This window comes from Chiloscyllium plagiosum, chromosome 7 (assembly GCF_004010195.1).
Source record: "Chiloscyllium plagiosum isolate BGI_BamShark_2017 chromosome 7, ASM401019v2, whole genome shotgun sequence".
Taxonomy (NCBI): Eukaryota; Metazoa; Chordata; class Chondrichthyes; order Orectolobiformes; family Hemiscylliidae; genus Chiloscyllium; species Chiloscyllium plagiosum.
Window position 1 is genome coordinate 117,850,917 of NC_057716.1, and position 12,630 is coordinate 117,863,546.

Consider the following 12,630-nt stretch of genomic DNA (forward strand, 5'->3'; position numbering starts at 1 on the left):
AGCTTCCTCCCTGCCTGACAGGTACATACTTATCTAGGACACTCAGGAGCTTTTCCTTGAATAAGCTCCACATTTCTAATGTGCCCATCCCCTGAAATGGAAGGAATATTTGAGCATCTATCGGAATAGTTTGGTCAACTTCGGGAGACAGGCTTGGTGACCAACCTAGCTAAGAGTAAGTTCGCAAAAGGCCAAGTCATGTTCCTGGGCCCGTGTCATTAGACATGGACAAATGGACCCACAGGATGTGAATTCAAAGGATATTGGAGAGTTTCCCATTTCATCAATGAGAGGGAAACATTATGATTCCTGGGACTGAGTGGCTCTTATCGGAAGATCGTACTGAACTTTTTAGCATGGTGGTTGCTTCACTACCTGATGTATTGAAAAATTGCAGAAAGTTTCAGTGGACAGCGGACTGTCAGAAGACATTTGACAGCCTCAAAGCTGTGTTGGCTACTGTCCCAATGTTAGCCATACCTGTCCCAATGTTAACCATACCTGTCCCAATGTTAACCATACCTGTCCCAGTGTTAACCATACCTGTCCCAGTGTTAGCCATACCTGTCCCAATGTTAACGCAAAGCCATTCAAGGTAGCTATTAATGCAAGCAATGAGGGTGTCGATGCTATACTCTTGGAAGAAGACGATGAGAAGATGGAAAGGCCTATTGGGTATTTTTCCTGAATATTGAATAATCATCAACAAAAATGATCCATGATCTAGAAGGAGACCTTGAGTTTGGTGTTGGCATTGCAACATTTCAACATTTATTTGCCAGTAATGTGTCTGAGACAATTGTATATACTGATCATAACTCCTTAAAGCTTTTGGAAATACTTAAGGATTTAAATTTCCAAACCATTTTTATTATTGACCTTACTGTTGCAGCCATCCAATGTTGCAGGACGAGAGAACATGATTGCTGATATGTTGTTGTGATTTTGATGAAGGAAGATAGAGACATTTGAATGTGAGAAAAAATTGGACTGAAATAGACTCACATAATGAACTTTTGCATGCTTACAGTCAAAGTAATTATACATATTGTAGTGTGCTAATGGTGTACAACAAAAGTTTTTTAAAATGAGCCATCTTTCTACAGGGACGGTCTTTTTTTTAAAGGGGGGAGATGTGATGCTACTATGGCTTTAAGAGATGTATTTTGTCTTGTTTCTTTTTTGAAGGCTTTAAGGCAGACGTACTAGCAAGTCCATCCAGACCCACTAAAGTCAACAGTTTGTGAGGCCTTAAGGTTTTTTTTCAAAGTTGGAACAATAGAACCAATCTGAATGGGTGCTGTCAAGCTCTCAAAGAACCAGGGTTTTAAGTTTATTAGATGTTCAGCGGCAGCAGCTGTTGCTGGGATCTCAGCAGGGTTTGGAAGAAGCAGTACACCTCTCCCTGCTACACTCTTAGATTTAGATTATTTACAGTGTGGAAACAGGCCCTTCGGCCCAACAAGTCCACACCGACCCTCCAAAATGCAACCCACCCAGAGCCATTCCTCTAGATTGACCCCTTCACCTAACAATTCAGCATGGCCAATTTACATAACCTGCACATCTTTGGACTGTGGGAGGAAACCCATGCAGACACAGGGAGAATGTGCAAACTCCACACAAACAGTTACCTGAGGCAGCAACTGAACCTGGGTCACCTGGCGCTGTGAGGCAGCAGTGCTAACCACTGTGCCACCATGCCGCACTCTCTCAGAGATTTCTCTTCACGGTTTTCCTCCCTGGCTTCTACAATTGCATGTGAGACAATCTGTTTTATTGACTTGCCAGGGTTAGAATATTTGAGCTATTGGAAGAGGCTGAATAGGCTGGCGCTGTTTTCCCTGGAGCATTGGAAGCTGAGGGGTGGCCTTATAGAGGTTTATAAAATCATGAGGGGCATGGATAGGGTAAATAGACATGGTCTTTTTTCTGAGATGGGGGAGTCCAGAACTAGAGGGCATAGGTTTAGGGTGAGAGGGGAAAGATATAAAAGAGATCTAAGGGGCAACTTTTTCATGCAGAGGGTGGTGCGTGTTTAGAATGAGCTGTCAGAGGAAGTGGTGGAGGCTGGTACAATTGAAACACTTAAAAGGCATCTGGATGGGTATATGGAAAGGAAGGGTTTGGAGGGATATGGGCCAGGTTCTAGAAAGATTAGGTTGGAATATCTGGTCAGCATGGACAGGTTGGACTGAAGGGTCTGTTTCCATGCTGTACATCTCTATGACTCTCTGACTCTATGACTTTGCTTTTGCCAAGGATGTATTTATGGGACGTTATTATTTTAGAACAGTTACTGTTTAGTAATAAAATAATCTATTATTCTGTTCAGTTTTCCAATGGAGTTAGGTTACTCTAATTTCATTGATCTTTTGTTGTATTTGAACTATAGTATATGAATAAAGTGTGTTTTGCTTCAAATCTGGTAGCTTGACCAATGGAATTGCATCTGGAATGCATGCCTGGCACTTGCCTTTTAAAATAAGAAAATGTTCGGTCTAGCCCATCTTCATAATATATTTTGAGGGGGGGGGGGGTGAGGGGCTGGTCTGGTTTGCTCCATAACAACAAGATTTTTCTATTTTTATACTTTATTCCCTTTGTCTACTCAATTTGTTTCCATATTACCCATTGAATCTGTATGCTAGTTTTATGATTCATGGATGATGACTCGAAAACCCTTCTATGCTTCAGCATTCTGCAGTCTTTCTCCATTTAAATTATATTTAGCTCCTCTATCCTTCCTGCAAAAATGTAGAACCTTACATTCCCCCTATCGTATTCCATCTGCCAAGACTTTGCCCTCTTGCTTAACCTGTCTATATCTTTCTGCAGACCCGTGTCACCTTCACCATTTGCCTTCCCAACTATCATTGTGTCGGAAGACAAACTGGTGAGAGTAGCATGAATCACAAAACACAGGCACAGCAAATAATTAAAACTAATGGGATCTTTATCTTGTATTATGAGAGCAATTGAATATAAAAGTAAGCATGTCAAGATTAGAATGGTGTTGGAAAAGCATAGCAGGCCAGGCAGCATCCGAGGAGCAGGAAAATTGACGTTTCGGGCAAAAGCCCTTCATCAGGAATGGGCAGAGGAGATGACCTGGGGGTTGCAGTGAGAGAGAGACTCACTGAGATCCTTGTAGAGAGTGGAGGAGAACTTCAAGGTAGGCATCGTTGCAAGAGGATTCGTAGTAAGGTTAAAATCAACTCGGCAAAAGTGAGGACTGCAGATGCTGGAGATCAGAGTCTAGATTAGAGTGATGCTGGAGAAATACAGCAGGTCGGGCAGCATCCGAGGAGCAGGATTTTTGTAACTAAATTTTGTGTTTCAGATGTACAGAACATTAGTGGGACCACATCTCAGATGCTGTGTGCTGTTTTGAGCTGCTCATTTCAGGTAAGCTGCAAATGGGTTGAAGATGATTCAAAGGAGATTTACTGAATTGAAACCTGGAATGAGTGTGTTGTCTCATCAGGAGAGATTGGACTTGGTTCCACTGACTTGAAGGGTAAGTGGAGATTTGATTGAAGTGTGTAAGATTCTGAGTAGTTTTGACAAGGTGGATGTAGAAATGACATGTCCCCGTGTGGGTGAGTATGGGCAGGGAGCACTGTACATACATTATGGATCATCCTTTTGTGGCAGAAACGAGGAGCTGTTTTTCCGGTTCAGAAGGCTGTGCAAATTTGGGAACTCTGCTCCAGAATGAGGTGATGGAGGGTACGGGGTTGGGGGGGAGGGGTTGCTTGGATGAGGAGGTGAGTGGGACTATTTCTCAGGCAGTGGTACTTAGATTCCCATTAGAACCAACAGATCAGTGAGGGCCAGAGTTAGCTTGAGGGGCTGATTCACTTCTCCACCTAATTTGTACGTTAATGTATTAATAATATTGATTACTCCCTGCTTGAGTTATCACATGCTGATTCCAACTCCATACATGCCTCCAGCGCTTTGAAGCTATTGGGTATTCACAAGGCATGAGTCAGCAAAATGCAGCTAAACTGGGACTCATTGGGAGAAAGTGAGGACTGCAGATGCTGGAGATCAGAGCTTAAAAATGTGTTGCTGGAAAAGCGCAGCGGGTCAGGCAGCATCCAATGAACAGGAGAATCGACGTTTCGGGCATACGCCCTTCTTCAGGAATGAGTAGGCTAAGATAAAAGGTAGGGAGGAGGGACTTGGGGGAAGGGCATTGGGAATACGATAGGTGGAAGGAGGTTAAGGTGAAGGTGATAGGCCGGAGAGGGGGTGGGGGTGGAGAGGTCAGGAAGAAGATTGCATGGCAACACGATGCCTGGAGGAAGAGCGCCTCATCTTCTGCCTAGGAACCCTCCAACCACAAGGGATGAATGCAGATTTCTCCAGCTTTCTCATTTCCCCTCCCCCCACCTTATCTCAGTCCCAACCCTCACACTCAGCACCGCCTTCTTGACCTGCAATCTTCTTCCCGATCTCTCCGGCCCCACCCCCTCTCCAGCCTATCACCCTCACCTTAACCTCCTTCCACCTACCGCATTCCCAACGCCCCTCCCCCAAGTCCCTCCTCCCTGCCTTTTATCTTAGTCTGCTTGGGACTCATTGGGAACAGTTTGCAAATGTATTATGAGGCAGTCCAGCATTCACAACACCTTCTTGCATTCACACACTATTCTTAGGTGGAAAAGCAAATGTGTGTCTCAAACTGGCCTACTTTTGTGAAATGGACAGGAAGACGTCATTCTGCAATATCGAGTTCATCACAGATTATCTGGTACTCAGAGCTTAAATATTTTAACAAATAGGTTCACAGGATACTTAATTCCTTTCTTTAACTCACCTCTGAACTTTTTCTGGGTCCCTGCATAAATAAATGGATTGATGCAAGAACTCAGTAACTGAAGCACATGTCCAATTTGTTGGAGAAAATATGAAGTGGAATTGCTGGAATCATAACCTGCAGAATAAGTGAGATCTGCAATTCGGGCATAGACGGTCGACATAAAAAATAACAAGTACAACAGGATGAAGCTGCCCGAGATGGCAAAGAGTAAAACAATGGATGTTCTCCGCTTCTCCATTTCTGGGTCACTCTGTTTCTCTCCGTTGTTCTGGGTCCGGAGTCTCCTGCGGGCTTTATTTGCTGCTAGAATGTGTTGGACGGTCAGAGCATTGAGCAGTAGAATCAGGATAAATGGGAGACAGGGAGTCAAAATGATCCGAATCCAGTCATAAGCAGCCCATTCTGGTGAGTTATAAAACATTGCTTTTACACCACAGAACCAGGCTACATTGTTCACTACGTACATGGGTTCATACACCAAATACATAAAGGTATTTTTCACACCAATCACTGCGGAAATGAATACTGTAACCCGTGCTGCCGTCTTCACGGTGCAGTATGTTATCTTCAGCTTCTGGCAAGAAATGGCCACAAAACGATCAAAGGTGAAAGCGAAAGTTAACCAGGCAGAAATGTCAATGGCAGCAAAATTCAAAGCTGCACGGATGCTGCATATTGAAGTCATAGAGAAGAAGCTGAATGGGAAATAAATCCCAACAATTCGGTTTAATATTACAACGGTGACCATGATTAGTAAGTCTGTCACTGCCATGGCCAACAGGTAGAAAAGGATGCATCTTGAGAGACCACATGTTCTACGAGACAAGATCACAATCACTGCCAAGTTTGCTGCAACAGGGGGAGGAAGAGAGAAAAGGCAAAGGCACATTACTAGTTTGTCTCCAACAAAATTATCTATTTTACAGGCTTCTGTGTGAAATTTGAACTTTTGAAACATGATATCAAATGAGAATGTATGCTTGTGTTAATGATAATTGTTTACTGAGCTTAAAGTAATCCTCCAATTAAAAATAAAGCATTTAAATGTCATAACAACTAAATACAATTCAACAAGACTTAACAAAGGATACCATTGAAAACAACAAGAAAAAATTGAGTACCCACTGATGGATAGGAAAGATTTAGAAGAATATGGGCCAAGTGCAGGGAGATGGTGTTAGTGTGGATGGACATTTTGGTCAGCATGGACCAGTTTGGGCCAAAGGACCTGTCTCTGTGCTGAAGGACTCTATGATTCTATGTTTCTAAGAAAGAATTACATCAGCAAAGGAACATAAGAAAACTTTAAAGTATGTTAAAAGCAAAAAGGCCAACATTGAGTGTGAAAACTGACAAGAACAAGGGTTGCATGTTGCTGAACATGTGGAGCTTTACAATCAAACTATTCTCAATTGGAAAAACTGGCAATCTAACTGCTGGAAAGCTCCTCAAACAGAGAGAGGTCTGTGCCTTTACTGAAAAAATTATAGGCAATGCTCAGTGGAGGATCCCAAGCCTCTCACTTGATAACACCTGGTTCATAACACACTTGAACAAGGTGAATAGAAATATCTAGATCTGTCAGTAATTGGTTACCTCCTGTTGGGCGGCACGGCGGCACAGTGCTGCTGCCTCACAGCGCCAGAGACCCGGGTTCAGTTCCCGCCTCAGGCGACTGACTGTGTGGAGTTTGCACATTCTCCCCGTCTCTGCGTGGGTTTCCTCCGGGTGCTCCGGTTTCCTCCCACAGTCCAAAGATGTGCAGGTCAGGTGAATTGACCATGCTAAATTGCCCTTAGTGTTAGGTTTGGGGTAAATGTAGGGGTCTGGGTGGGTTGCTCTTCGGAGAGTCAGTGTGGACTTGTTGGGCCGAAGGGCCTGTTTCCACACTGTAATGTAATCAAATCTAATCTAATCGAATCGTTCAATCCTCACCAGCATTTGATTCATTGGTGGTAATTATTCAGTCCCTGGAAGATTCAGGGCACAATATGATCCACTATTCCAATATAAGAAGTCACCCTCAGCAATCGGATCAAAAACACGTGAAACTTTCACATACACCGTGATAGCAGTGTGAGAGCTCACTCATAGAAACAGTTCCCATGCTGCTACAGCGACATCAATGATCTCCTTGGCAGACTGCTCATTACAGTATTGTCCAATACAGAGTGGAACTGCATTGACATGGAATATAAGAGCAAGCTGCAGTCCCAATGCTAACAGCACAATATTGAACTACGTTTACATCCTGACTTCGCCAACATAAAATAGGGGAAAGAAAACATTACCTCACAGTACCTGTCGCAGGAAGATAGAACCCTATTAAGTGCAATGCATTCGAGGGAAGATAAAGAAACCATGGTAGGAAATGCATGAACTTACAACGTTAAAAGTAGGAAATAAGAGCATTGACAGTGTGAAATTTAGGTCAAGGATGGAAAACAATCATAATGTTAAAAATAGCAACTCAATACAATTACAGAGCACAAGAGGAGCAATCATTTCAGTGTGAAAAATCACAATATATTACTGAATGGGAGATCGGTCTCCTGTTAAATAGGATGTGCTGGTAAAATGGGAGAATTCCTGTTGCTCACTATTGAATCACTCGGATTCAATACTTTACCTGGAGCTCCGATTGCTGCAATGATTGGATAGTAAATGGCAAAGACCAGACCTCTTGGTATCCCATGCATTTCGGAAAGAGATGCTCAACTCATTTTGCCAGTCACTGGAAAATGGTCACATTTATATGAGAGGCCATGCTCCAGGGAGATCATTAAATGATTTGATCTTATTTGTTTACTACATCTGCACACAGTGCAGCCCTTATGTTTAATTTAAAAATAAAGTTTGCTTCTCCTGCAGTCTGACAAATTGCATCGGGGGTGAACCTATTGATTACACTGCAGTCCTTTCTTATTTCAAAGATATATGTTATTCATTTTTAAAAAATCATTATATACATGGTCACATATGAAGTTCAGATCTGTACAGTAGCAAATGAAGAAACAAGCAAACAGTGGAGTTTGACTCTATCCAACAAACAAACCAAAGGCATCTCTTACTTGTATAAGATGATATTTACATATATTTGAGGGACCAGAAGCATCCGATAATTGAACAGACTGCCATTTAACTTTGACAGAAAGACCTCAGATGATCTTTCTCCACTGCGTCTTGGTGGCAGCTTCCTCCAGCCCATCCATCAGCACATAGTCCTGAACCTTGGAATGTGCCAGTCTGCAACACTCTGTGAAGGTCAACTCCTTGTTCTGGAAAACCTGCAGGTTTCAGGCAGGCCAAAAAGTGTCTTCCACCAAGTTGATGGTCCTCCGGTGCAGTCGATATCTGTCTTGGTGTGGGTCCTGGGGAGCAAACAGTAGACACTGCAGTCTGTGCTCAGAAAAATGCAGTCGAAATCTAGGTGCTGGCCATCATACAGTCAATTTGGTCACACATCTGGCTCAAAGTTGTGGCAAATCTCATTCAAACTTTAACACAGCCTCAGCATTGTTACAGGGCAAAAGTGAGGACTGCAGATGCTGGAACCCAGAGTTTAGATCAGAGTGGTGCTGGAAAAGCACAGCAGGTCAGGCCTCATCCGAGGAGCAGGAAAATCGATGTTTCGGGCAAAAGCCCTTCATCAGGAATAGAGGCAGGAAGCCTCCAGGGTGGAGAGATTAATGGGGGTGGGGCTGGGGAGAAGGTTGCAAAAAGTGCAATAGGTGAATGAGGTTGGGGATGGAGGTGATAGATCAGAGAGGAGGGTGGGGGAATGTAGCAAAGATTGCAATGGTGAATGGGGTGGGGACGGAGGTGATAGGTCCGAGAGGAGGGTGGAGCAGGTAGGTGGGAAGGGAGATTGGCAGGTAAGACAGGTCATGGGGACGATGCTGAGTTGGAAGGTTGGGACTGAGGTAAGGTTGGGGGAGGGGAAATGAGGAAAGTTGTGAAATCCACACTATTGGCCTGAGGTTGAAGTGTTCCGAGGCGAGTGATGAGGCGTTCTTCCTACAGGCGTCGGGTGGTGAGGGAGCGGCGGTGGAGGAAGCCCAGGACCTCCATGTCCTCGGCAGAGTGGGAGAGGGAGTTGAAATGTTGGACCACGGGGCGGTGGAGTTGATTTGTGCGGGTGTCCCGGAGATGTTCCCTAAAGCTCACTGCTTGGAGGCGTCCAGCCTCCCCAATGTAGAGGAGACCGCATCGGGAGCAACGGATACAATAAATGACATGCGTTGATGTGCAGGTGACACTTTGATGGATGTGGAAGGCTCCTTTGGGGCCTTGGATGGTGGTGAGGGAGGAGGTGTGGTCGCAGGTTTTGCAGTTCCTGCTGTTTGCTCAATTGGTTGTAGTCCTACTATATCTGGGGACATGAGTATCTCACTGGACCTGATGAAGGGCTTTTGCCCGAAATGTTGATTTTCCTGCTCCTCGGACGCTGCCTGACCTGCTGTGCTTTTCCAGGACCACTCTGATCTAAACCCTTGGCATTGTTACAGTCAGTCTGTACAACGTTACAAGAGTGTAAATCCCCCGAACGTCCATCACATTAATTCCAGTACAGTCCCGTAGTGCCTGGGACTGATTGGTTGCCTCCAACGTGAGTGAATGCAAAATGCCTCTAATGCTGGAAATCTGGAACAAGCCAAGTTTGCTGGGGAAACTCAGCAGGTCTTGGCAGCATCTGTGGAAGTTCTGAAGAAGGGTTATCACACAGGACTCGAAACATTAACTCTGCTTATCTGTCCACAAGTGTTCCCAGACCTGCTGAGTTTGTCCAGCAATTAAAGTGCTTGCTTTGACTAAAATTGTTCTGGGGTATTTCACCACAATTATATCCAGTACAGACAGATCCAAGGCCAGTTCAAAGCGCTTATATCCAGTGGGGGGAGTGGTAATTAGATCTGGACACAGAGTCAGTACAGTGCGGATTTGGACAGATTTGGTATCTGTGGATTTGTACAGATCCTGTTCAGCATGCATTTGAACAGATCTGGTTCAGTGTGGACTTGGATAGATCAGCATGGTCACAATTCATGCAGGCATGACCAGTTTAGAAAATATTGACCAATGGTTTACTCTCGGTCTCTGGAGATCCAGTTCTGCTCAGTTACATTTGGACCAAATCCTATCCAATGCAATGTGGACAGTATCTGCTGAACACAACGTGATACCAAAAGTATGAACTTGAAGAATAAAATGCTAGATGTTCTCTGCAGCTACATCAGTGCCTGTTGCCAATGGGGCATTCAGTGTACTCAGGATATGGTTTCACTGCAGGAGTATCTACTCCGATCTGTTTTGTGAACCAGCCCATTAAAGTTTCAATAATTGGGAACGTGGCTAGATGAAGTGTGTACGTGACTTATGTGTGAGGAGCAGCTTGCAGTATCTGAATTGCTGTGGGACTGGGATTTGAATCCAGCCTCAGGAGAGTAAACATTGCAAGGTCCCTGCAGAGGTGAGCACGTTGGCCTCTTCCCCCTGCACAGTTGGACAGGATGAGTTCGGTGGAAGCCATTTCAATGATGAATGAGTGGACAATTGCCTGAGGAGAGTCAACATGATCCATGGTGCACAGGGGACTGTGAAACTCCCAAAAATGAGACTTTGTCAAAAAGAAAATGGGAAAATGCAGCCCTGACTGTCTGCATCCTAAGCAGGGTATAGCACTACCAAGTGTGACCATGCTGGGCCATGCTGCAAAGTACACCACTCCACATTGATGACCATACCACTGACCTCAATAAGTCCACACTGAATGTATCTAAAGAAGCATTGAGTCAACACATGCTGAATTAGACCTATTGATCCACAGATAGTTAGGTGTCTCAGTGAGATTTTGGAACCACATTGCAATTAATGAGTGTCCACATGGACAGTCATGTTAGAATTGCAAGCTAGAATTGGGATCACTCTGCAGTGTCTGGGTATTTTTTTATTCATTCATGGGATGAGGGTGTTGCTGGCCAAGCCAGTATTTATTGCCCAGAGGGCAGTTAAGAGTTAATTACATTGCTGTGGGTCTGGAGTCACATGTAGGCCAAGCCAGGTAAGGATGGCAGATTACTTCCTTAAAGGGCATTAGTGAACCAGATGGGTTTTCCAACAATCAATTCATGGTCATCATTAGACTCTTAATTCCAGATTTTACAGAGTTCAAATTACACCATCTGCAGGATTCGAACCCAGGTCCCCAGAACATTACCTGGGTCTCTAGATTAACAGTTTACCGATAATGCTACTAAGCCATTGCCTCCCCTTTCACTTTGTCAAATAAACGCCAATGCAGCGGCAGCATTAACCTGTGCATTGCAATAACTTTAATTAAAGTGGAATTTCAAACTAATTATCTCCCGAGAGCCTGGTATGATGTAGAAATGTGACCATGTTCCAGTGAATCAAAAAATGCATTCAGAACCTCTGATAGAAATGGACCGAGTAGCAGCAGGTGTGCTGTTTGTTATTTACTAACTCGTCTTTGCAGCTACTGGGGATTCATGTGTAATGTTGAAGATAGCAGCTGTCTGGATTATTGGTTCTCCCGTAGCACTTCTCTATGTTAGAGATACCTCTCTCTCCCATTTCATGGGAATTATTTTTTCCTTTCACTAGTGTAATAGATGTGAATGCATTGGAGAGAGAGCAGATGAAGTTTACAAGAATGGTTCCAGACACGAGAAACTTTGGTTACGAGGGTAGGTTGGAGAAGTTGGGACTGTTCTCCTGGGTGAGGAGAAGGTGAAGAAGAGATTTGAGAGAAATTTTCAACATCACGAGGAGTCTGAACAGAGATGACAAGAGGAACCTGTTCCCACTCATAAAAGGTTTGAGAACCAGGGGACAAAGAAGCAAAATGTGAGTTACGCAGTGAGTAGTTCGGGTATGAAACGAACTGCCTGGAGGTGTAGTGGAGGCACGTCCAATTGAGGCATTCAAGACGACATTGGATAATTATTTAAATTGAAACCTTGCGCAGGGTGATGGGGAAATGGCAGGAAATTGGCACTGCCAGAATGCTCAGAGCCAATGCAGATATGATAAGCTGAGCGACCTCTTCCTGTACTGTAACAATGCCATGATTCTGTGAAGTTTTGTTGTGTCACTGGGACTGTTTCTGCAGGTGAGTCATTGGGAGTATGGTCTGGTTGAAGATTTAGCAGGAGAAAGTGAGGACTGCAGATATTGGAGATCAGAGCTGAAAATGTTTTGCTGGAGAAGCGCAGCAGGTCAGGCAGCGTCAAAGGAACAGGAGAATCAATAATTCGGGCAAGATTTACCCTGTTATTGACTTTGTTAGCAACAGAATAACTACCAGTAATGATTGGTTAACCGAGAGCATTGGGGCATTAAATTATTCCCAACTGAACTGAATGAATTAATTTATGGTGCAATTATTTGGCAGCAAGATGTTGACATGGAAGAAATGTTAGAATTATTATTTAATACATTTTTTGTATTTTCTGAGTGTTTAACATTCACTGCTTCAGCTCCACTCTCCTCTTCAATAGGAGCTGCTCAAATAGTTTGAAATTGATGACTATATTGTTCATCAAATAGAAAGCATGAATGGAGGTTTTATTTGCCAACAAGAAACAGAGTATTGTGATGTGAGGCGTGTGATTCAGCTATAATTTAATAGCATTTATTTTGGATATTTTAGTTTTGAACGAGTGGCATTTTTTGTGAGTCTGAATGGGTTTCATGTTCAACTTGTAGATATGTCTGCAACAATGCTGCTTTATTTTAATACAACATTGTGAGAGAGTTCAGGGAGGCTAATAGGAATT

The 12,630-nt window shown here is 43.7% G+C and overlaps 1 protein-coding gene across 1 annotated transcript; it reads right to left on the reverse strand.

The window, feature by feature from the left end:
- Positions 1 to 4,588: 4,588 nt before the first annotated feature.
- LOC122552061 (neuropeptides capa receptor-like) lies at positions 4,589 to 7,383 on the reverse strand. Its single transcript, XM_043694611.1, has 2 exons — positions 7,365 to 7,383; positions 4,589 to 5,680 (listed from the first exon to the last, which is right to left on the reverse strand). Exon 2 carries the CDS (start codon positions 5,601 to 5,603, stop codon positions 4,767 to 4,769), a length of 837 nt encoding a protein of 278 aa, XP_043550546.1. The 5' UTR covers positions 5,604 to 5,680; positions 7,365 to 7,383; the 3' UTR covers positions 4,589 to 4,766.
- Positions 7,384 to 12,630: the final 5,247 nt, after the last annotated feature.

Excerpts from the sequence above, each read along its gene's own strand:
- LOC122552061 (XM_043694611.1), bottom strand. The coding sequence starts at position 5,603 with ATGGCAGTGACAGACTTACTAATCATGGTCACCGTTGTAATATTAAAC.